General features: G+C 39.6%; 1 protein-coding gene across 1 annotated transcript; it reads left to right on the top strand.

The window, feature by feature from the left end:
* The first annotated feature begins 1,044 nt into the window (after nt 1-1,044).
* dbpb (D site albumin promoter binding protein b) lies at nt 1,045-24,532 on the top strand. The gene is made up of 5 exons (XM_036595604.1): nt 1,045-1,984; nt 4,972-5,189; nt 12,390-12,800; nt 22,166-22,419; nt 24,170-24,532. Exons 2-5 carry the CDS (start codon nt 4,997-4,999, stop codon nt 24,383-24,385), a joined length of 1,074 nt encoding a protein of 357 aa, XP_036451497.1. The 5' UTR covers nt 1,045-1,984; nt 4,972-4,996; the 3' UTR covers nt 24,386-24,532.
* The last annotated feature ends 1,978 nt before the right edge of the window (nt 24,533-26,510 follow it).

Here is a 26,510-nt window from a genome sequence, read left to right as displayed (position 1 = left end):
TGTTTTTAATATCATGACTGATCGGTGTGTCTATGAGGTTAAAACGCCTTGTTTGGTTTCATTAATGATAACAGTATCAGTCTGTCGTGTGTTTATTCCTCCTGGTGGTTTATATTTCCCTCTCAGTGAGATATTCTGTCTGTGGAGCTGCTCTGTGGATTATCAGGTTCATCCTTGGCGAACCTGTTTCCTCTAAATCTCTGGATCTGTGGCTCAGACTCGCCGTGCACGGTTTCTGGCTGCTGCTCTGGCGCTGTGCGGCCTCACGCGGCTGTAGCATGGGGGGAATGTGTGGGCGGGGCCGAGCGCCACGCCCCAGCCAATCCGCGCGCGCGAGGTGGGCGGGGACGCTGCGACTCGCGGCCAATGGCAGCGGAGCGGCTGTCCTGCCGGCAGCTTGCGCGCGTGCTGCTGCCATGTGCTCTCGTGAAGCGCCTCGGTGTTTTTAAGGGACACCGCGTGCACGAGCGGCTCACGTTTTCAGCGGATTACCAGCGAGGTGAAAAACTCTCACTCACTCTCTCTCTCTCCCTCCCTCTCCCTCTCTCCACTCTCTCTCTCCCTCTCCCTCTCTTTCTGCCTTTTATATTTTTATTTATTTATTTATTTATTTTTCTCTTTGATGAATTTTAGAGGTGTGTGAATGCTTAGTAATAATAATAATAATAATTATTATTATTATTTTTTATAGCACCTTAGGTGAAGAGCAGCTTACAGCATGTTTACAAAAAGCAGTAAAAGATTGTAAACAAGTGAACAATAGTGTATGTTAAATAATAGCATTAGCACAAAATTAAATGAAGATTACTTGTTGAAAATAAAAAAAATAAAAGTAAAAAATATATATATAAAAAATAAAAGTAAAAAAAAGTAAAGAATAAAGAAATATTTGTAAATATTTAAAGAAGTCATATATAAAATTATATATTATATATGTATTATTTTTGTATAAAATGTATAATTATTTTTATAATTATATATAAATCATTTGTATACTGATTTATATACACAATAATAAAATACTGAATTAATATAAAGTTAATTTAATAATAAGTGTGTTCAGCTGTTTTCTTAAAATGTAGCCTGGCTTCATTATAAGACTTTTAAACTTTTAAACAGGGACTTTTATGAACGCTGGCTGTTATTATATCGTATGTTATTTATAATCATTGTTTACAGCTGAACTCTGTACGGAAAACACCAAACAGTCCCCGCACATATCGCTCATGTGAGGTTATTATTGATTGATTTATTAGTTAATCATTGATGGATACCGCCCTCCCCCCCCCCAGCGTTCGCGCGTGCCTCTCACGAGGAGGCGTGTCTCTTCAATATTCATGAGACGGAGAGAGCGAGAGAGGTGGGGGGGAGGGGGAGGTGTGACGTCACGTGACTTCGCCCGTGTTCGTTCCAGCTGAGCGCGGACACAGCGCACACACACACACACACACGCACGCGCGCACACACGCACACACACACGGAGGACGAAGAGAGGGATCACCAGAGAGAAAGAAGAGGAAAAAGCGATAGAGCGACTGGATGAGAAAGAGAGAGAGAGAGAGAGAGGAAAAAAAAAAACACGATAACATCCGACCAATCACACGCGCTGCTGCGACTGGCGTCTCGTGCACGGGTTTTTTTTCGCTCGTTTTGTTTTCATTTGCTGTTTTTTTTCTTGAGAAGGACGACGCTGCTTTTCCTGCATTTCTGCCACTATTTTCTGGATTTTTATCCCCTTAAATAACTTTTTTTCATCTGGTTTTTAATTGCAAGATCTGCTTCAAGCAATATCTGAACTGGCTGAATACAAATAATAATATTTTTATTATTTTTTTGCGAAGTTTTTTGCTGGAGCTGGAAAGCCAGGCTGGAAGGGATTGTACAGATTTGACAGATTTGACAGATTTTACTCTCTGGATTACAACCACATGCACATACATGCATGACTCCCCTTCTCTGAAATCCTCTCCTGAGAAGCCTAAAGGTGAGTTTGCACAACTATTAACTGCGTTTATGTCTTCATGGCTCTTGATATGCAGGCTGGACGTTAGTGTGGTTGGCTGTTGATTCAGCTGTCACGATAATACATTATTAAAGGGGAACTCCACCAATTTCTCAGCGTTTCTACATGAGTAACTGGTTAAGCTAAGCCAGAATCACATGATTAATGTGAACTTATTCCACCCGAGTGGTGTCCTCCCAAGCCAGGTCTGGGTGAATTAAAGGGGAATGCCACCACACTTTCAAAAATTTCCACGTAATTTAGTGGTTAAGATGTAAACAGAGTCATTCAGAGTGGTGTGGTGTGAAATGCTCCGTTGTAGAGAAACTCACCAAGTCAGAATTGTTTACAGTGGTGGTGATAGGAACCAGACATCCAATTCTAAAAGCTCCCTCACAGAAAGTTATTACATGAAATGGCACTGCTTGATGCCTGGGGTGTTGTTTTATGATAATTTTGGAAAGATTTTGGCCTTAAAATCAATTCATGGTGGAGGGATACATAATATGCAGGGCGCTGTGAGGCAAAATAGTCCCCAAAAAGACTTATTTTTTCAGATTTTCCACTATTTTTCCATCATCAAAATTCCATATAAATCTCAGAAGACTCGTGTAGGTTCACTGGTGGTTTTGGATAGTAAATAAAATAGCTATATTTGTGTTGTAGTAATGGCGACCCCTGGTTCCTATCACCACCACTGTAAAGAAATGTGAGACCATTTCACACCAAACCACTCTGAATCACTCTGTTTACATCTCAGCCACTGTATTAAATGTAAATTGTGAAAAATTGGTGGAGTTACCCTTTAATGTAGGCTGGGCAGAGTGAGTTAGCTTGCTAACTATACGGTCTAAAACAGTGGTTCCCATGCCAGTCCTTGGGAAAATCCATTCCAGTCCGCAGTTTTGTTGTATCCAGGCTTCCAGCACACCTGTACCAGGTAAGATATGTTTAGGACTGCTTGGTTCATCCTGGTTAGAGTGAACATATGGAGCCCAGTGATCTGGTTGGTAAACACTGGCCTGTAATCTACTGCTCTCAACCGATTAGAGTTTGCACTGCAGTGCACCACACAAAATGACATCTAGGCAATATGGCTAATATTTCTCATTGTAAGATTGTTATAAGAACATTATAGATGTGTTAGGATCAGGTCTGTTTTATTTGCTTACACTAGAATGACAAAACAATAATACTTCATTCATTTTTTTGGGAAAAAGTTCAATATAGTACAATAAAACATTGAATAACTATGTATAGGAGAAGTATAATCTTTAAAGGGCCCATATCCAACAAGTCCACTTATTACATTTGGGTGCTTTTATGTCATAATAAATTTGTACACAACCATTTTCCAACCTCTCTTTATCCCTTAGAATAAAACTGGTTGTCCTTTTAAGACTGATATATGTAAATGAGCTCTGCTCTGATTGGCTGGCTCATTCAAAAAGCAGTCCAGGCAGACACACTCTTTATAACCTCTGCAAGAATGGGCAGGGATAGACTGCTGTAGACTGGATAGGTGGACACACATATATACATATAAATATGTATGTGTATATATATATATATATATATATATATATATACACATATGAATATGAATATATGAATGTGTTTGTTAAGTGAAAAAGTACAGGAGTGTCCAGAACTGAAACACCTGGTAGACCACTATATATATGTGTGTGTATAAATATATATATATATATATATATATGTGTATATATATATAGCGGCACATTTAATTCGACAGTGTTTACACATTACATCACACTTTTATTTCCCAGAAGGAAGGACAGTTCAGTTTTACATGATATGGGCCCTTTAAAGTTCCAAAGCTAAACCAAAACATAGCATCGTAGCAAATCTGTGGGGCCTCCTGGTGGCTTGGTGGTCAACATCTGCTTATACCACTTAATTTCCTGTTTGTACTTACATAAAGTGACCTTATGAAGTGAAATGACCTCAAGGCAATGGGAAAGAAATTTACAAGCATCGTTTCGTGAAGCAAGCAAAGTTTTTTAACAGTACGGCACAAAAGTTACACTTAAGATGATGTAAAATTAGTTAAAATGATCCAGAATCGGGCAGAATAAGCTTAAAATGTTTTTACAGCAACCTTATAAGGAGAAATATGAGATGTGTTGCCTACATTTCAGTCTTAGGTTATTTTTCTTGACACTTTTAATGAGGTTAAGTCATTTGATCAAGTAAAACGGTCAATACTTTAAAAAATAATGTTTGACAGAAGTAAAAATATAGTCTGAATAACCTTCTAATTGTCTCTGAATCCTATAATGTGAAATATTAGATATTATGCCTATATTCACTTATCTAGATGTCATTTAATGCAATGCACTACAGTTTAAGCTGCAATCTGTTAACAGTAAGAGATTATGGTCCAGTCATAACCAGCCCACTCCTGGGGGACGACAACACGGTCCGTATTTTTGCTCAATCCCAGCTGAAGCAAGCGTTTTATATGTGAATTAAGCTGAAGCTGGCTTCTTATTTGCCTGCTTCTTGTTCAGATTTTCCGTTCCACCTTAAATTGTGCAGCAGTTACAGGCACCAGAATGTAACTGCTGCACAATTTAAGGTGGAACAGAAAATTCGTAAAAGAAGCAAGTAAATAGGAAGCCGACTTCGGCCTTGTTGGTACAGGTGTATTGGAAGCTGGGATACAGCAAAACTGTGGACTGGATTTCCTCAAGGACTGGCTTGCAGGCTGTATAGATAGCAGACTTACCTGCATACGAGAATTTGTCCATTGTAAACTACATTAATAACCCATTTTCCTGATTCCATCATAAAAATGTCTAGAAGTCGTTGAATATTCTTACAGCAGTCTCATGATGAGACGTATTAAACAAACTGCCTACATTAAAGCTGCTTTCACTTGCCAAGATAGCAGTTGTTTACTCACCATAAAGGGTCATGTGATTTATTGCTGCCTGTTCATTGAGCAGTAGTGAACTCGTCCAGCATCAGCTGATGGCCGGGCCGCTCTCTCAGCTCCTGCCCCCTGACCTGCCCCCTGCTGGAGCCAGCCCGCAGTGTGGCAGCTCTAACCAGCCAGGAGGTTCCCTGAGCGGTGGACAAATAAACTCTGTGGCTAACCTCAAATCCCTACTGCAGCTGCCAATGAAGGGGGATCAACGCTTCAGAGACTGTTGTGAAATCAAGGGTAAGGACACTTCCATGTGTGTAACGTGAGACATAATGATCATAATCTTCTCTTTAGCAGTCACATGGTAAACGAATTGGGTATTTTTTGTTTTTCTATGGAACAGGTAGCTTAAAGCGATTAGCGAAGAATCAAAAGCAACCAGTTTCCTCCCTTTCACTCCAAATGTAGTTGATCAGCCAAGAAATGTTTGCTTCTTTAGTTTTGAGCTTGGGCTACGAGGCTAAAGGCTGAATTATTCAGCTGCATCTGCATAGCCCACAAATATTGGCCGGGTTTTATGCCCGCAAACTTGCACATAATGTGAATGTGAGCACTAGGGGGCAGTGTTCAAAGGAGAATGTACGAAAATGAAGACTAAAGTCTGACATTTTTTGCCTCTCTCTAAAGCCAGCAGTATACTTCAAAACACAAAAGAGCTAAATGAGACTGAACTACAGAAACACTTGTTGTAAGAAGCCCGCTTTGTGCAGTGGACCAATCACAGTCAGGGGGAGGTCTCAGAACAAGCAAGATGGTGATTAGGACCAATCACAGTGAGGGGGAGGTCTCAGAACAGACAACACAGCTATTAGAACCAATCCCAGTCAGAGGGAGGTCTCAGAACAAGTAAGGTGGTGATTAGGACCAATCACAGTAAAGGGGTGGTCTTCGAACAAACGAGGCAGTAATTAAAACCAATCACAGGCAGTGATTAGGACCAATCAAAATCAGGGGGATGTCTCAGAACAATGCAGTGATCAGGACCAATCACAGTCAGGACGTGGTCTTTGAACAAACAGGAGGCTGATTAGGACCAATCAGAGTCAGTGGGAGGTCTCAGAACAAATGGCACAGTCATAAGGACCAATCAGAGACAGGGGGAGGTCTCAAAAGAAACAAGGCAGTAATGAGGTGTTCTTAGAACAAATGAGACAGTGATTTAAACCCGTTACAGTCAGGGGGAGGTCTTGACACAGTGATAAGGACCAATCAGAGTCAGGAGGAGGTCTCAAAACAAATGACACAGTGATAAGGACCAATCAGAGTCAGGAGGAGGTCTCAGAACAAACAATTCGGTGATTAGGACCAATCAATATCAGAGGGTGGTCTCAGAACAAACAAGGCGGTGATTAGGACCAATCACAGTCAGAGGGTGGTCTCAGAATAAACAAGGCGGTGATTAGGACCAATCACAGTCAGGGGGAGGTCTCAGAACAAATGACACAGTGATTAGGACCAATCACAGTCAGGGCGTCTCAAAACAAATGACACTGTGACTAGGACCAATCACAGTCAGGGGGAGGTCTCAAAACAAATGACACAGTGATAAGGACCAATCAGAGTCAGGAGGAGGTCTCAGAACAAATGACAAAGTGATTAGGACCAATCAGAGTCAGGGGGATGTCTCAAAACAATTCCTAATTAGGACTAGTCACAGTCAGGGGAGGTCTCAGAACAAACAAGGCAGTGATTAGGACCAATCACAGTCAGGGGGAGGTCTTAGAACAAATGACACAGTGATTAGGACCAGTCACAGTCAGAGGAACGTCTCAAAACAAATGACAGTGTGACTAGGACCAATCACAGTAAGGGGGAGGTCTCAAAACAAATGATACAGTGATAAGGACCAATCAGAGTCAGGAGGAGGTCTCAGAACAAATGACAAAGTGATTAGGACCAATCAGAGTCAGGGGGAGGTCTCAAAAGAATTCCTAATTAGGACTAGTCACAGTCAGGGGAGGTCTCAGAACAAACAAGGTGGTGATTAGGACCAATCACAGTCAGAGGGAGGCGCGCCATATGCTCCCCGCGCCATACGAACTTAAACCGTTTTGCTTCAAAGCCACATGTACAGCAACCCACCAAACATCTACCCATTTAGGAAATCTACTATCTTCCCAAAACATACAGCATATGTCTATAATGCAGCCAATATCCTAGGGTTTCAGTCACATGATTTTTCTGTTGTGACTAGAGGTGAAAGATGGCTAAAATTACTCTCCTTACTTTGGAAGAGAAAAAACGTTACCTCTGCAAAGTCAAGCCCCCCCCCAAGCTCCTGATCCCACTTAAACTGGTGGAAAGCTACCAAATTAGTGTTTTCCAGACATTTATATTTATCTCATACTCAGCCCCTCTCCCTATTCTGGAGAGTCTCAAAGCATCTAAAAGCACAGAAGCCCACCGGCTCTTCACGTCAGCGTGGGTAAAGGATCCCATGGTGCTGCATAAAGAGGAGATAAACTCTGTGATCATAGGAGGGTAACGACAGCAGCTAATTAACACAGATGTGAACAATGCTAGACTGTTAACAGCCGAGAGATAAACAGTCGTCCCCCTAACGGAGCTGCAGACAGCCGGTATAACTTTACTCTCTGCTTCTGGAGATTTAAATGACGTCTGAATGGAGAAACATAAACGTTAAATATCAGACTGAATGTCGTGGGTCGGAAAACGACGTCGTGTTTCGACAGACGTGATTCTGTAAGTTTGCTAGTGCAGTTAGTTCAAAGTCCAGCTTCAGTCCTGAAACCTCTGCACTGCATAGTTATAGTTATGGTTAAAGTACCTGATATTATTAGCTAATTAATCCCTTCTTGAGCTGAACTAGGTGTGAACAGCAGAGAGAAACACTAAAAGATACATTGAAGGAGCTCCAAACCCTGCTATGCTAACTGGAGCAGTTTTTTATATTGAGCATGTGACGTGCAGAGGCAGCGTACAGCAAATTTAATTTCACTTTGACTGTGTTTTGCCGCCTGCTGCTATAGAAGCATGTGGGGGTTTAGCGGGGCATGAGGATTGGCTAGTGGGACATTGCCTCGGTAAATGATCTCCTGACGCCGGGCCTGCGGCAGCAAACCACCACAGTCAGATGTCAATAGTTCAATTTGACAAGCTTTTGCTGTTGTTGACATGGACCTGTTGAAGTCCAGGTGCATCCAGTATTACACAACACAATATTAAGAGTGCAGAGTGTCCTCCCGCCTTTTCCCACCTTAAAAAACAATCGACCCTGCTAAACCTCACTTCTGATGATCACTCATTTTTGCCAGTAACACTGTCACCATGGCAACAGCATCGGTTGCGTATGCAAGGCTGAAAATTTGGAGGTCATTTAATGGTTTCAGCAAGCTACATTTACTCAAAAACCCCATCTTGACGTAGATACTTTACATGTATCAAGCCAGAAGTATAAATTAGCCTTAATGTAGCTAACAAGAAATGGAATTAGCACCCAATTAGCATTGTGCCGTTTGCATACCTAACTGCACACAGCGTATCATGCTTGCCTTAAACCGTGCGGACATCTTCAGTAAACTCTAATAAAATTGTTTATGTGGTTTCTAACACTGTATCACACGCTGCTATCTGTAAACATGGACCAAAGTATGTTAGCATAGCTAAAAACAGTAGCAGCAGCCATCTTGTAGCCTGAATTTTGTCTGTATGTTTAATAAAGGGACTAAAACTGGATTTACAATTTAAAATACGGCACTGTTATTTTCTTCTAGGAAATTGAAAAGCTATAGATGCAATCAGTGAAGAATTTTCCAGCTTCCAGCTCCTGTAAAATCAATTAGATTCAGATCGAAACGTGGCCCTGAGCTGTGCCGTACGCAGAGAGGCAGTTCTGTGGAAAACTGACAGGATTTTCTGAATGCAAACTGACTATATAGAGATGATGTCTCTCCTTATTCACTATAGAGAGAAAATTGCTGAATTCATAATCAGTCCATGGTCAAAAAATGTTTTTCTGGACAAGGAAGATGCATTTGGATCTGAGACTGCACAGACTTAACCCGCTTCATTCATTCCAAGGGTTTATTTGCAGCAGTTCAGATTCCTGATTGTGGACATTTTGACCAGATATATGAGATCTAGCTTCATTGCTTAAAAATGGCTCTAAGTGATTAAATGTAACAGTTATTTAAATACAGAAAGACGTTTTAAAGTAGTATTGAGGTTCAAAAAGAGCAGAAAGGGGCAGCCGTGGAGCTACGCTAACACGTTTACATGTAGATCATTTCTGATATATATACACACACACAGACGCACACCTTAATGGGTACATTCACTTTCACAAGGGAAAAGAGAGTGGTTTGGTGTGAAATGTTTGTAGAGACTCAGATGTCTTTACAGTGGTGGTGATAGGAACCAGGGGTCACCATGACTACAACATAAATACAGACATTTTATTTACTATCCAAAACCACCAGTGAACCTACACGAGTCTTCTGAGTTTATATGGAATGTTGATGATGGTAAAATAGTGAAAAAATCTGAAAAAATAAGTTTTCTCTGGGGACTATTTTGCTGCACAACATCCCGCATATTATGTATCCCTCCACCATGAATGGAGTTTAAGGCCAAAATCTTCTCTAAACTATCATAAAACAGTGTCTCAGTCATCAGGCAGTGAATTCATAACCATTTCATGTAGTAACTTTCTGTGAGGGAGCTTTTAGAGGTGGACGTCTGGTTCCTATCACCACCACTGTGAACAGTTCTGACTTGGTAAGTTTCTCTGGAAAGGAGCATTTCACACCAAACCACTCTGAATGACTCTGTTTACATCTTAACCACTAATTATACAGAAAATGAGAAAGTTGTTGTCATTTTCCTTTAACATTTTGTTTGAAAGAAAAATAAAGAGTCAGCAAAGGGTGTATAGAGGCAATACAACCTAAAATACGTAACTGAAGCAGAACATAGAACAGCTAACTAAACGTACTGAAGATGCACGACCCCAGTGACGGTGTTTGTACCCCGAAAGGTACAGTATTTTTCTGAGTGGACTCCAGCCTTACATTAGGACTAATAAGGATTGCTACATATAGAAACACAGAACTGTTAACGTTAGCTGTTGACGACATATTACTTACAGTCTGAGACAGAGTTAAGAGTATTGGCATGCATAAGTAACTAAGCAGGGTCAGCAATGAGTTGTTTGTTTCTGAATCAAAAGAACTTGTTTTGATCCTTTGTGATTACACAAGAGAGATTTTGGTTTACGACTTACTAGACCTTAAAAGTCCAAAAGCAGCCAGGAATGCTTTTTTTTATTTTTACTACCATTTTCCTTCACTTTCAGCCAAAAACTCTTTAGTGAGAATGTTACTGCTTTTTCAGTTTTAGGCCTACAGGGGAATTCCACCAAATCCAATTCACATATTCTGCATAATTAAACGTTTAAGATGTAAACATAGTCATTCAGAGTGGTTTGGGGTGAAGTGCTCTGTTCTAGAGAAACTTAATAAGTCAGAATTGTTCACAGTGGTGGTGATAGGAACCTCTAAAAGCTCCCTCACAGAAAGTTATTACATGAAATGGTTATGAATTCACTGCCTGATGCCTGAGACACTGTTCTACGATAGTTCTGAGAGGAGTTTGACCTTAAAATCCATTAATGGTGGAGGGATACATGCAGGGTGTTGTGAGGCAAAAAATAGAGAAAACTTATTTTTTCAGATTTTCCACTATTTTTACCATCATCAACATTCTACATAAAACTTAGTCTTGTTTGATACATTACATGAATAATAAAAGTCAGTTTGAACTATAATTTGAAATAGCATGAATTGGCTCATGCTAATGAAGTTATTTTCACTGAAGTCAATATTTTGTCTAAAATAAAATGTTTGCTCCCACCTGAATAAAAGTTGGGGCGCAGATGTTTCCCTCCTTACCGCAAATGTAGTCGATCAGCCGAGACGTGTTTGATGTCTGAAGTTTGCTTCTTTATTTTTAGCACTGGAGCTACGAGGCTGATGTACCTAACAGGGAATGGAACTTCATTAGCAATTAGCATGGAATTATTCAGTCTGACACACTGTTATCTGTAAGCATGGAGTAAAGTCAGTCACATAGCTAAAAACAGTAGCAGCCGTCTTGAAAACTGGGTTTTGTCCATGTTTTGGTTATTTTTAATAGATTTAAAGCTTTGTGAGGTCATAGATTTACACCACTGCTACTTGCATAGCTTTGCTGTCATGATGAATGGACCAACAGAAATGGTCCAAAATGACTTTTACGAAGTACAGATCTTGTTACATTAATGTATGTTAAAGGACTTATGTTTTATATTTTCCCTGACATTAACTTATGGCATTTTTGGAGGTTTATGTGCTCAAAACTATCATAATTTTTCTACATGACCTTTTTTAACTTCTCATTGTCTCTTAGAATTGAAGAGGCTGTTTGTTACTATGCCTTTAAGACTGATATATGTAAATGAGCTCTATTCTGATTGGCTGCCTGATACAAAAAGGAGTACAGGCTACAACACTCCTCATAACTTCAGTGTGAGTGGGCGAAATTGGTGGATATATGTAAATGCCTTGGTTTTTGTGACAGCACAAATGCATTGAGTGATCATAATCGGATTTCTGCAGTTATCCGATTATTCAAATAGTCATGTAAACACCATATTCTGATCTAGAAATCTGATTAAGAAATCCAATAAAGAGGCTGGATTTTAGCTCAGTAATCAGATTTCTCATGCATGTAAACTCTTACTCTGATTTCTTTCGGATGTCTCAGTGCATGTGTGAAAACAGATGGCAGTACCAGAAATAAGCGAGCAGCGTCATCAAAGAGATGCAGCAAAACACTTTTGGAGCGACGCTGAAACCAAATACGAAATAAAAGATTTACTTATTCTTCATCTTCTAGATGATGGATGTTCATATTTTCAGCTAAAGTGGCGCAATGTTTTATAAAAAAAGCTGCGGCATGAAGTTTTAGTTTTACGTTGCGTTTACGTCACGTCTTCTTCTGTGAGTTTATTGGCTGGTTGCAAAGTAGAAATCTGATTACTGTCTGACTCATGTAGACCCAGAGTTTCCCCATTATCTGATCACTTAAGTGCATATAAACCTGTTAATCGGATTACTGACAAAATCTGATTTTCTGCAGTTATCGGATTATTAAGCGCATGTAAACACACTCAATGTGATGTTTTTGCCCCCTAGTTTACATATATGGATTGCATGGTCTGGGGAGGGAACAGTACATTTCAAAACTTTAACAACTTTTGCATACAACGTTAAATTCCTAAAAGCAAGGACAGTTTAGTTTTCAATGCTATGGACCCTTTAAAGTAAAGAATGGGAATCACACAAGGTTTTATAGCAACACTAAATTTGTATAGATACAGTAGTCATTCAACAGGCAGGAAGCTGAGTTCTGAGCTGGTTCTCTCTCTCTGTCCCTCAGATAAGGACCGGTTAGATGTGGATGAGGACTCTATGGGACGTTGTACCATGCGTGGGAGGGGCACCGGTGGCCTCGCGTCAGATGGCAGCGGCACGAGCACAAGTTTCTCCAGCGGTGCTAACGGGTTCATGGGCGGGCCGCTGTGGGAGCGGACGCTACCGTGCGACGGCGGCCTGTTCCAGCTGCAGTACATGGACCTGGAGGAGTTCCTGACGGAGAACGGCATGGGCAGCATTAACGGCGCCTCCAACGCCGCACAGGTCCCCTCACAAAGCTCGCAGTGCACGCCCACTTCTCCACTGCCCTGCTCTTCATCTTCATCGTCATCATCTTCATCTTCATCAGCCTCCGCCTCCTCCTCGCCCACGCTGCTCGGCCTGGACATGATGAGGAATAACGACTGCCTGCACGGTGAGTTTTGGTCTTTTATAAAAAAAAACCTGATAAATTTACTTGTTTCAAATGTGAATAAAACATGTTAGACCAACACAATCATTGCCGTCCAATTAACTTACATCAGGCAGTTGTGTTGTAATATAATTTATTCACATTGACCATTTGAATTCAGTCACTTTTTTCAGTGTGGGCTAGTGAGAATGCTAGCAGCTTCTGTTCAAATAGTAATGGTTCAAATAGTAATTGGTGTAGTATGTAAACATCTGCAAAAAAGAAGGCTGTTTATTATGGTTGTGATGTCACTACAAACACATTTCCATAAGACCACCCAATCAGACAAAAGCAGTTTAGCCCCGCCCATTCTCATTGAAGTGATGCGGAGTGTTGTTCCTGCAGACAGACTGTAGTTATTGGCGTGGAAGATGTTGGGAAAACGATTAAGCGTTGTGCTGTTCATGGCTGTTGGGAAGCAGTGAAAGGAGCAATATTTGCATAATGTCGCTGTCGGAACAAAACCTTTTGTGTTTTATGTATGTCTAAAATGGTAACTTTTCATGAGAAGGAGGTCAACATAAAATATTTCCAAATAATTTTAGAACATTTCTGTCCGTCCATTCAGTGTGAAATTTTCACAAAATGTAAGGGGCAGCTGGTGTTTACAAATTATATATAAATATGTATATATTTTTTAAATATATAAAATTACAGTAGTAAAGGGAACTAAACAGCCTGCTTAGTTCTACTGGATAAAGAGGGGACGGCAAATGGTCATGTAAAAATGAATTATGTTTTTGGTAAAAAAAAACCACACAAACCTTTTGTAATTTTATTAACTCCAACTTAAAGGTACAATAAAAATTTAGAATATGGGCCCTTTAAAAGAAATTCAGTGCATTAAAGAGCTCAGTGAGGTCAGCTTGAAGAGCTCATCAATGAAAACTGGTAAAAAAATATTTGAGTGGTCATAGATTATAACGCTGCCGTCGAAAGAAAACCTTTTTTTCAGTTTTGTACATAATTTGAATATGTCTGTTGAATGGACCAAAAGAAATGACCCAAAATGGCTTGGAAAAAAGTCTGGTTCCATTGACTTACATTAAAAGTAAAGTAGGTTTTTTGCTTTTCCTGTAAAGTTACCATTTTGGAGATACGAGGTTTTGCTCTGACAACAGCGATAAGTAGATTAATTGAGGTTTAATTAAAAGTTTATGTCTCTCAAATGTTTTACAGCCTATGTTTGATTTTCGGTTTCAGACTGAGCCTCGACTCATTTAAACTTCAGTTAGTAGTGCTGAAAAAGAAAGACACACAATCTGTTTGTTTGGTCCCATTTAAAGAATGTCTGTGCTGATTAAATGTAAATTAAGATGGACTTATGTATTAGAGCACTAGGTCAGACTGTTGCAGTAATATACTGGTGGGTGAGGATACACTGTCCAGCACTGTTAGCTCAGTAAACACTGGGGGACCTCTGTGGTGATCCTGAGGGGCTTGTGTCGTATACCAGCTTGTTAGCACTGTGGATGAGGTTGCAGATGAATATTATGCGGTTTCATCTGTTTTTAGGTTTTTGGATAATCAGTTGTGTAAATGTTTAATCTACATTCTGCTTCAATTCAGTGGTTCCCACTCAGCCAAGACATGTTTGGTGTCTGAATTAGCTTCTTTAGCTTGTTGGAGAAATGAGGCTAATGTAGCTAACAGGTAACAGAAGCTTGTTAGCATGGTGCTAACTGCATCCCTGAGGCAGACGCTAGGTTAGTCTCAAACTGTGTGGAGCTGTTCAGTGTCTCTAAAGGACATGATTATGTGGTTTCTGATACAACATATATATAAATATGATTATGTGGTTTTGGACACAGTGTATATAAATATATAATAATAATAACAATGGAAAGGGCTCTTTGAATGTTCATTGACACTTTTTTGGCTACAAAAGGTAGCTTTATAGCTTGTAGCCTCAGAGTTAAGGGTGAAACTAAACAAATATGTTTATTTATATATCAGTGGTGATATTTAGAGTCAGTCCTTTAGGCCATGGATGTCAGAATACAATCAAAAACGAAGAAAAAACACCTCTCCAACCTCTACAAATGCTAATTTCTGCTAGCACCTTTGGGATTCTCATCGTATGTGTAGTTGCTAGCTAGTTGTGTCTAGTATGTTAGTGCTAAGCTGACACTGGAGCAGCTAAATGTTTTTGGCTGCTCTAAATTTAACTCAAACATTTAGGCCCAGTCCCATTTCACCCCTCGCCCCTACCACTGAGCCCTTAGCCCTCTGTTTTGCTCGTTCCATCTAGGAGTAGGGTGTCCCTATTTTTCTTGAGATAGCGGGGCAGAGCGAAGTGTTAGGTTTTTCAGAGACTCCAAACAGAAAAACAGGTGAGATGGCGGAACAAGAGACCAAAGAAACCCACAAATTTAAGTATTTTCTCTGCTAAAAATTACGATAACCACTGTATTATTTTTAGTTTAATGTCGTTTCAGTGTATTATGTTCGTTTTCTTCATAACGAGCATAAAAATTTGCGAATAGCATGCTAATGTCTCGGTAGCTAGCTAGCTAACTTTCCCGTTCCACCTTAAATAGTCCAGCAGTTCTGATGCCTGAAGCGCCAGAATGTAACTGCTGCTCTGTTTAAGGTGGAACGGAAAAATTCGAACAAGAAGCTGGTGAATATCTGACTTCAGCTTCATATCACTGAAGAATTAGCGATGGGCGATAATAAATAACTGCTCCTCTTTGAAGACATTTTTACATTTTACATTTTTTAATGTCTATAAGGCCTTTGTTTATCCTGTACAGTTAATGGGCCCATATCCTACATTTTTTTGTATTTCATACAAGATGAAACAGAATTTCATAGAAAATCAAGCATAAGCTGCAAAGCCATGAACTTCTAACGTTAACCTAAATTAATCTGCTCAATTTATTTTGTACAATACATTTTTTATATTCATTTTATTGAATACACCCCTAAAATGAAAACCTCACCAGCTGTTTTAAAGGGCCCATATTCTACATTTATTAGTAATATATTGTTATATATTATATTGTATTTTATTGTATTATTTTATTTCATTTAATCTAGTTAAACAGTTTGTGTGGTGTCAAAAACAGCTTGAATTCATTTTTCCAACCTCTCTTTATCCCTAAGAATTAAACAGGCTGTTTTTGTTACTGCACCTCCAAGACTGATATATGCAAATGAGCTCTGTTCTGATTGGTTGTGCCTCGTCCAGAAAAGAAGTCTGGACTGGGACGCTTCTAATAACTTCAGTGTGAATGGGCGGGGCTAAACAGGAGTGGGCTGAATAGGCAGATATATGTAAATACTTAGATTTTTGTTACATCACAAAAGCAAAGAATTTGAAATGGGCTGTTATTTAAACTGGGGGAGTGTCTGTTTAGAAACTTGAACATTGTTTATGACTATTTCAACCCTTTATTATTAAAACAATATAGAAGTTTTCAATGATATGGGCCCTTTAATGGCACAGCGGTCGTGCAGCAACCTGAACCACCCTGAAAGGTCTGATTCATGAGGTCTCGTGTGTTTGTTTACCGTGCCCAGCTAAGATTGTTGGGTTGGGCCTGGAATGTACAGTAACTGCTATCAGTCAGAGGGACAGTACACGAGATAAACGAGAGAGAAAACGAGATTTGGGGAGGGATGAGAGATAACGGAACAGCAGGACAGTTTGGCCAGAACCATAAAAAAAAAGAAAAAAGAAAGGAAGTGAGTGAGTGAGCGAGCGAGAGTGAGTGAGTGAGCGAGCGAGCGAGGGAGTCTGTCTCTTCGCGTGTTTTCAAATCTCTTCCTCATTTCACACACGTGGTGCGGGTGCACGCGCTCCCTCACGTGCGGAGGACGAGAGGAACAGAGTGAGGAGGAGTGGGAGGAGGAGTGGGAGGAGTGTCGGCGCATGTGTTTGCGCGAGCGTGTGAGTGACGAGAGAACGTGGAGCCGAGCTCAGGAGCAGAACTTTCTGCTTAGACTAGCAATCACAAAGAACTACACCACACGCTTCAAAAAGAAGGGTTCTCCAAGGGTTCTTTAGTGAAGGCGGTGGTCCTATTTAGAACCATGAGCTCTGTAAAGAGCCATTTCATCCTTAAATGGATCTTTAGATGGATGGGGATTGTGTTGTTTATGTGATTCTATTAACAATCTTTTTGAAAATGGTTCTATATAGCACTAGAAAGGGTTCTGCTTTTGTGACAAGCTTGACAGCAGAACAATAGAAGAACCCTTTTTGGTGCTCTATAGAACCTTTTTTAAAAAGGTTCTATATAGAATCACATTCACAACACATTCTCCATTTTGCTGTGCAAAGAACCCTTTCTGGAGCTATATAGAACCATTTTCAAAAATGGTTCTTTGAGTGTTCATTGTTCTATATACCATTTCATGCATAAATGGTTCTCTGCGTGGTGAAATTGTTCTTCAGATTGATGGAGAATGTGTTGTGTATGATTCCGTATAGAACCTTTTTTAAAAATTGTTCTATAGAGCACAAAAAAGGGTTCTTCTATTGTTATGTTATGTTATGTTACGTTACCCTTTCTGGTGCTACATAGAACCATTTTCAAAAAGGTTCTATGTAGAACCATATACAGCACATTCTCCAATAATGTGAAGAACGCTTTTGCCATGCAAAGAACCATTTATGCATGCACATGGTTCTTTGAGTGTTCATGGTTCTATATACCATTTCATGCTTAAATGGTTCTCTGCATAGTGAGATTGTTCTTTAGATTGATAGAGAATGTGTTACGTGATTCTTTATAGAACCTTTTTGAAAGTGGTTCTACACAAAACAAAAAAGGGTTCTTCAATTGTTCTGTTGTCAAGCTTGTCACAAAAGCAGAACCATTTTCAAAAAGGTGCTATATAGAACCATATACAGCACATTCTTCATCAGTCTGAAGAACCATTTTGCCATGCAAAGAACCCTTTAAGCATGCACATTGTGAACTGTTGAGCTGCACCAGAGTGTTCATGGTTCTATATACCATTTCATGCGTAAATGGTTCTTTGCATGGTGAAACGGTTCTTCAGATTGATGGGGAATGTGTTGTATATGTGATTCTATCAACAGTCTTTTTGAAAATGGTTCTATAGAGCACCCAACTGTCAAGCTTGTCACAAAAGCAGAACCCTTTCTGGTGCAGCTGAACAGTTCACAACAGTGTCCTAGTTGATCTGATAACAGCGCTAAGAGGGAAAACTGATATTGATATTTGATGATGTAGTTATTGCACTTCAGAAGAGGAGAATGTTTAGGGTGGATCGCTGCACTAAATCAGGGCTCGGCAACATGCGGCTCTTTTACTGTCCTGTTCGGCTCCACAGCAGAATTAGATTTGTAGGTAAAAATAAAATAATCCTCCTTTACAGTAAAATAAAGCTCTGCTAATCGTTCAACACAGTTTAACAATAAATGGTCTTAAACTCTGGAGTTAATGTAGAACTGCTAATTCACCCTTTAACCCTGAAGATCAGCGCACACTGCTGGTCACTATAGCAACACAGACAACAGTGTCGCCTAGCTAGTAGCTCACGAAAAGGCAAAGAGAGAGATTTAAGATGGACATTGATAATATGGATGTGAATGGACTTATTTGTATTTATCACTCCAGCTGGTTTCCTGATACGTTTAATCTGCAGCGAGAAACTGCCAAACACTAAAAAGTTGAAGTCAGTTACTCATTCAAATTTTCTTGTTCCACCTTAAATGGTACAGCAGTCACATTCTGGCACCTCAGGCACCATTTAAGGTGGAACGGGAAAATTAGAACAAGAAGCTGGTGAATGAGAAGCGACTTCACCCCCATAAGAACTTGAACGTTGAGAGACATTTTACAAGAAACTTTAGCTGAGCTAAAGATTAAAGCAGAGTAAGTCTGTGTTTTTGTTTATATTTTTAGTCTATACTCGTTCATTAACACATACCGAGACATATTTACAGTCAAGATGGTAAAATGGACATTGTTGTAGCTCCCAATGTGGCTTGATTTTTGTTGAAAGGGAAAAATGGCTCTTCTTAACAGTTTGGGTTCTGACCCCTGCACCAAAACATCAACAGTTTATTCACTCACCGCGCTGTAACTCTCTTTAAATACGTTATATATTTTTAATGCAAATCCAGGTTTCAGATGTTTTGTAAGTGTTTATGTATCAGTATCGGCAGATATGCACATAAGAAATATCGAATATCGGTATCGGTACCACTTCCCACATTGATGCGTGCCTGGTTTTATGTATTAATCATTTTTACAAGACTGTTTTCCTCTCTTTATCCTTTAGAATTAAAAAGGCAGAGCCTGTTAGACTGATATATGTAAAAGAGCTCTGTTCGTGTCTTTTCAAACATATTTTTGAATAATGCCTCAGAAAAATGAATATAAAATTTTACTGAAATACACTCTCCTGATATAACATGGTTTATATTGACATGTTGTGCCCTTAGGAGTGTGAGAGAAAGAAAGTAGAGAAAAAAGAGAGAGAGAGAGAGAGAGAGAGATAAAGGAGAAGAAGAGTGATGGAGAAAATGAGGGAGAGGAGACAGATAAAGGAGAGAAAGAGAGAGAAAAGAGGAGAAAGACAGATGATGGACAGCAGAGGGAGATGAAGGAGAAGAAGAGCGAGAGAGAAGAGGAGGATAGATAGAAAGGAGAGAATGAGAATGAGGAGAGATACAGAGAGAGAAGAGAATAATAGGGGAGAGTGAGGGATAAAGAGAAGAGAGAGAGATAGAAGAGAGCGAATGAGAACGAGGAGAGAGAGAATGAGAAGGGAAAGAGAGAGAAAATGAGAAAGGGCAGAGAGAGAATGAGAAAGGGGAGAGAGAGAAAAAGAGGAGAGGGATAGAAGAGAGAGAATGAGAAAGAGGAGAGAGAGGGAATGAGAAAGGGGAGAGAGAAAAGAGATAACGGAGAAAAAGAGGAGAGAAAAAGAGGGAATGAAAATAAGGAGAGATAAAGAGAGAGAAGAGAATAATAGGGGAGAGTGTGAGATAAAGAGAGGAGAGAGAGAAAAAGAGGAGAGAGAGAGGGATAGAAGAGAGAGAATGAGAAAGGAGAAAGAAAAAAGATTGAGAAAGGAGAGAGAGAATGAGAAAGAGGAGAGAGAATGAGAAAGGGGAGAGATAAAAAGAGGAGAGAGATAGAAGAGAGAATGAGAAAGAGGAGAGAGTGAATGAGAAAGGGGAGAGAAAAGAGAGATAAAGGAGAAAAAGAGAGGAGAGAGAAAGAGAGAGAATGAGAATTAGGAGAGAAAAGGGAAGAGAAGTGAATGATAGGGGAGAGTGCGAGATAAAGAGAGGAGAGAGAAAAAGGAGAGAGAAAAGAGAATGAGAAAGGGGGGAGAGAAAAGAGAGATAAAGGAGAAAAAGAGGAGAGAAAGAAGGAGAGATTGAGAATGAGGAGAGATAAAGAGAGAAAAGAGAATGATGGGGAGAGTGTGAGATAAAGAGAAAGAGCGGAGAGAGAGAGTTAAAAGAGAGAAAGAAGGAGAGAGGGAATAAGAGAGAGATACTGAGAAAGTGACAGAGAGAGAGAGAGAATGTGTTTTCTTATCTTATTTTCCAATATTATGTTATGTATGAAGAATGTAGCCTAGTTGAATATGATGATGATATTCCTGTAGCTCTTATTGTGTCTTCATAACATTGTAACCTGTGTCTTTATAACATTTGTACTGATATAAAATGATCTTATCGAGTGAAGTTATTTATACATCACAGTCTCACCGAATCATCGGTTCCATAACATGCTTATTACCTCAATAATAAACCACTATTAACTGACTCTGTGCTCTCGTATGAACATTTCAGGTAACCTGCGCTAAGAAGGGGTTAATCTGTGGTTTTCAGGTCTTATCAGAGTCTGCATAAACTGTACTTATTAACAGAGTCAGTGCGTGACCTGTTATAGCACCACATGTCTTCATATGAATGAACGATGTGCAAAAGATTAGGATGTGAAATACACAGATAGACAGCACTCTGGAAAAAGTTCATCTCAGCCAAGTTACTGCTTAATAAAGTAGTAATTAGCACCCAGTCAGTTAGCAGCTACCAGCTTAATAAGGCTTAATAAGAGCATTATAATGCCTCCCAATACTGAAGTGTTACTAAAAAGCTAAAACTAAGTGAGAAGAGTCTGATTTATTGAGCTTCAGGTCTGGAATTAATAAGCGGCGTCAGTTTTTCCCTCAACCAGTTTGATTTTTCCACTACTGGTCCAGAAAATGATGAAGGAAACATCTCTGGAAAGCATATTTCAGAGAGATGTTTTCACTTGAGACTTCTGACTGTAACCACCAAAGATTAAATAAAGGAGAAATTGAGATTTATATGTAATGTATGGAGCATAAGGAGTTAATAATGGGTGATGCAGTATTTGACCTGCTGCTGCCCTCTGGTGAGACTTTAGAAAACTGCAGTAGGTAATATATTGAGGTCTTCTTGAGCACCACATTGTTAGACAAAAATGGAGTCAGTGTTTTCAGTAATATAAAACAAGTTACTTTGCAGATTAATGTATAAAGTAATTCTGATAATTAATAGTGCATATGTTGAATAATTCATAGTTCATACTCAATGTCTTGTAGTGTTTTTTAATAATCCATAGTAAATGCTGAATATTTCATAGTGGTTTCTGAATAATTCATAGTAGATACTGAATAATTCATAGAGGTTACTGAATATTTCATAGTAGATACTGAATAATCCATAGTAGGTACTGAATAATTCACAGTAAGTACTGAACAATTCATAGTAGATACTGAAAAATTCAAAGAGGTTGCTGGATAATTCATAGTGGTTACTGAATAATCCATAGTGGGAACTGAATGATTTATGGTGGTTACTGAATATTTCATAGTAGATACTGAATAATTCATAGTAGGTACTGAATAATTCATAGTGGTCACTGAATAATTCATAGTGGACACTAAATTATTCATAGTGGTTACTGAATAATTCATAATGGTTACTGAATAATTCATAATAGACACTAAATAATTCATAGTGATTACTGAACAATTAATTGTAGAAACATAATAACTCATGACAGATACTGAATCATTCATAATGGTGAAACAATTCATAATGGATACTGAATGATAAGTCTTAAGTTTAATAACTGAATAATAAGCGTGGGGCTTAGGGGGTTAATAAGTTCCTGTTCTTTTCTGAAATACTTGGTACTTAGTTTTAGTGTTTAAAATACATTGTATATGTTATTATTCTATAAAAATGAATAACATTAAGTGATTGTACATTTATGTTGTGTATACAGCAGCACTCAGAATGAGTCCCTGACACAACCACAGTTTTTAAAACTGATTTTCTTCTGCCTTGTTTTGTTCAGGCACTCCTCAGGGCAGCCAGGACCCCTCCCCATCCCCCTCCTCCACTTCCACCCCCCCACTCACTGCCCCACCCATCACCAATGGCAACGACATGATGGGGACCTTTGACCCCGACCCTGTGGACGTGGCCCTGTCGAGCGTCCCGGGTCAGGAGGCGTTTGACCCCCGGCGGCATCGCTTCAGCGAGGACGAGCTCAAACCGCAGCCCATGATCAAAAAGGCCCGCAAGATGATCGTCCCCGACCACATGAAGGTAAACGGCACAGCGCAGTGACCGGGGGTGACCTCTGACTCGTAAAAGTGCACCGATCTTTACTCGATCTCACCAAACCAGGATCGTCAGAATCGTTCGATTACAGTAATTTTCAATACAGTATGAACTCACTTACTTTTTAGCCAAAATAAAATAGTGTTTGAGAGCATAATATAAAAAAGTTGGATCTGCAGTCTTAAAAGGGTTCTTTGCCCTAGAAGAACCACTGTGCTTCTCTAAAGAATCTTTGAAAGAAGCAAAGAACTTTGCAAATGTGAGAGTGAAGAACCAGTAACATTTAAATAAAGAATTAGCTGGTTGAGATGTAAACAGAGTCGTTCAGAGTGGTTTGGTTTGAAACGCTCTGTTCTAGAGAAACTTACAGAGTCAGAACTGTTCACAGTGGTGGTGATAGGAACCAGACGTCCACCTCTAAAAGCTCCCTCACAGAAAGTTACTACATCAAATGGTTATGAATTCACTGCCTGATGACTGAGACGATAGTTTAGAGAAGATTTTGGCCTAAAACAAATTTTTATTTAATCCATTCATGGTGGAAGGATACATCCAGGATGCTGTGAGGCCAACTGGTCCCCCAAAAAACATTATTTCAGATTTATCACTGTTCTACCATCATCAACGTTCCATATAAACTCAGAAGACTCGTGTAGGTTCACTGGTGGTTCTGGATGGTAAATAAAATGTCTGTATTTGTGTTGTAGTCATGGCGACCCCTGGTTCCTATCACCACCACTGTAAAGAAATCTGAGTTGGTCAGTTTCTCTGTGATGAACCATTTCAATTCAGTTCAATTCAAGATTTATTTCTATGGTCCTTTTTACAGTGGACGTTCTGTCTGCGTAGCCCCGCGAAGACTGAACCTAATTGGTGGGGTGTAAGCCCAGTGACCTCAGAATAAAGTCGGTCACACCAGTGACTTCAGCTAAAAGCTTCATATGAAATCATGAGCTAAATGAGAAAATCTCTGATAACTGAAAGTCACAGTGGACTCACCATGTGCTTTTCTTCATAGATCCTCAGAAAACAGGTAAAAGGAAGTCAAGTGATGTCATCAGTGTGATTATTTCAAAATAAGAGATTTTTGTTACGCAGTAACACCAGCGACTCCTGGGGAACTTTCATTAAATATTTTATAATATTTATTTGGCGTTTGTTTTCTTTGTTATTTAATTTACATATTCCATAGTTAACTATAGATTATTGCAGTTAAAATATCAGAAAAACGTGTTTTTTTCTTCAAAATATGGCCTCAGCCTTTACACACGACTGTGGGGACAAGATCTTCTGTGGTGCTTAGAAATCTATATGATTGATTTAAAAACCAATATTGCTAAATTGAGGCTCAAGAAGGTCTAATTGTTGTTTAAATGAAAATAAATTGTAAGCCTAACGTTTTCAAGTGTAATATATCTGTAAACGCTAGGGACACAAAAATGGACATATCTGTAGAATGACCCATCACTGACCCATCACTGACCTGAAAAATCTCAGGTTTATTACATACTAAGGCTTATTATTCACTGACTACAGGGACTTCAATGCAAACTGGCTGAGTTATTCTTAGACTATAGAAGTGTGTAGTAAACTTTGGGCCCACCGGTGGGCGCTGGCCATTTAAGGGTTAATATACTGGATAAGGCATAGTGGTATAACAGTGTAGCAGTACAGTGTTTCTTGCCATATTAATCTTTCTTGTCTGCTCTTCTGTTTCTCCTTCTCTGTTGTCTAGGATGAGAAATACTGGAGTCGGCGCTCAAAGAACAACGAGGCGGCGAAGCGTTCGCGGGACGCGCGGCGGCTGAAGGAGAATCAGATTTCCGTCCGGGCCGCGTTTCTGGAGCGTGAGAACGCCGCGCTCAGGCAGGAAGTGGCCGACATGCGCAAGGAACTGGGCCGCTGCCGCAACATCCTCAACAAATACGAGAGCCGGCTGGTGGACCAGTGAGGACGAGGAGGAGGAGGAGGAGGAAGAGGGGCGAGAGAGAGCAAGAGAGAGAGGGGGGGGAGACCACTGAATGTGATAAAGGAAGACATGCAGGGATCAGGGCTGCAACGATCATTCGAAAAAGTCGATTAGTCATCGGCGATTACGGAAAAGAGCTGACTCATCATTCGCTATAATGTTCATATGATCCACACAGTCATTCTGACAGACTGTAATACACTACAGGAAGTGTAGGGGGCGATATGGCTTCTGTTGTTTCATTTACAAAGCGCTCTATAATGGTCAAATGATCCATGTGGTCTTTCTGATAAATTGCAATACACTACAGGAAGTGTAGGGGGCGATATGGCTTCTGTTGTTTTCACTTCAGAAGAAATCAACTTTCAGAAGAAGGAACTTTGAAATGAGAGGCTTTTAATGATTCACTTAGTCCATTAATCGAGTAATAGTCCATAGATTAGTCGATGAGTTGCAGCCCTAGCTGTGAGAGAAGTGGACGGACAGTTCAAACGCAGGGAGATGGACAGTAATGCCTGTTCCGGACCTTCTGAGCGGAGATAAATGTTGGCTTTTGATATTGGAGAGAGTTGTATATTTTTATACAATAGAGTCATGTGCTATGGGAAGAGGACTTTTTTGGAAAACAAAATGTTCTATAAAAATATTTTCTATATTTTCTATATATATTAATGGCAGGGCTGTTCAGTTAAAAACAAGGTACACTCTTAAAGAGGAATTCCACCAATTTTGCAACAAGTCTGCATAAACAGTCATGTAAACAGAGTCATTCAGAGCGGTTTGGTGTGAAATGGTTAGGTTTTTACAGTGGTGGTGATAGGAACCAGGGGTCGCCATGACTACAACACAAATATAGACATTTTATTTACTATCCAGAACCACCAGTGAACCTACACAAGTCTTCTGAGTTTATATGGAATGTTGATGATGGGAAATAGTGGAAAATCTGAAATAATAAGTTTTCTTTGGGGACTATTTGGCCTCACAACACCCTGCATATTATGTATCCCTCCACCATGAATGGATTTTAAGGCCAAAACCTTCGCAAAACTATCGTAGAACAGATGGTTATGAATTCATAACCATTTCATGTAGTAACTTTCTGTGAGGGAGCTTTTACAGGTGGATGTCTGGTTCCTATCACCACCACTGTGAATAATTCTGACTCGGTAAGTTTCTCTAGAACGGAGCGTTTCACACCAAACCACTCTGAATGACTTTTTAAAATCTTAGCCATTTAATTATGCAGAAATTTTTAATGGAATTTCCCTTTAAAAATGAAGGTGCCAGAAAGGATGCTTTATGCTTTATTGGGATCCTCAAATTGGTATGGAACCTTTACATTATGTGAATATAAAAAGTTCTCATTTTTCAAACATGTTTCAAAAGTGGTTCTTTTATCTATGGCTTTGCTCATAGAACCCTTTGTGGCACCTTTAATTTGAAGAGTGTTGAGGGAGTTTGTAGAAATAATGCTGGAATCGTCTTGAAATGGTGAGCACTTCAAAGGGGGTTCCACCCATTTTTTTACATTTCTGCATAATTCAGTGGTTGGGATGTAAATGGAGTCATTCAGAGTGGTTTTGTGTGAAATGGTTCATTGTAGAGACGTTGTAGGAACGTTGATGATGGTAAAATAGTGGAAAATCTGAAATAATAGGTCTTCTTTGGGACTATTTTGCCTCACAACACCCTGCATGTATCTCTCCACCATGAATAGACTAGAAAAATATGCACATTTTAGCCAAAAAGGGGATCTCAAAACAATCGTAAAACAAGCAGTGAATTCATAACCATTTCATGTAATAACTTTCTGTGAGGGAGCTTTTAGAGTTGGACATCTGGTTCCATTCACTATCACACATTTCTCCAGAACAAAGCGCTTCAGAGCAAACCACACTGAATGACCATATTCAAATCTCAGCCATGCAGAAATTTTGAGAAATGGGTGGAATTCCCCTTTAAAAGGGGTTGAACTGGGGGTGATGATGGAATAGGCTGTAATATAATTTTCAGATTAGTTTAAAAAATTATGTGGATTTATTCAAGCACTTAATTTGTCATGTAGTTGCACATCCATCGGAAGGAGAGAGGGATACGTGTTCAT

Source organism: Colossoma macropomum, unplaced genomic scaffold (genome assembly GCF_904425465.1).
Source record: "Colossoma macropomum unplaced genomic scaffold, Colossoma_macropomum, whole genome shotgun sequence".
NCBI lineage: Eukaryota > Metazoa > Chordata > Actinopteri > Characiformes > Serrasalmidae > Colossoma > Colossoma macropomum.
The sequence above is the reverse complement of the archived record's forward strand: the minus strand, read 5'-3'. Positions and strand labels throughout refer to the sequence as shown.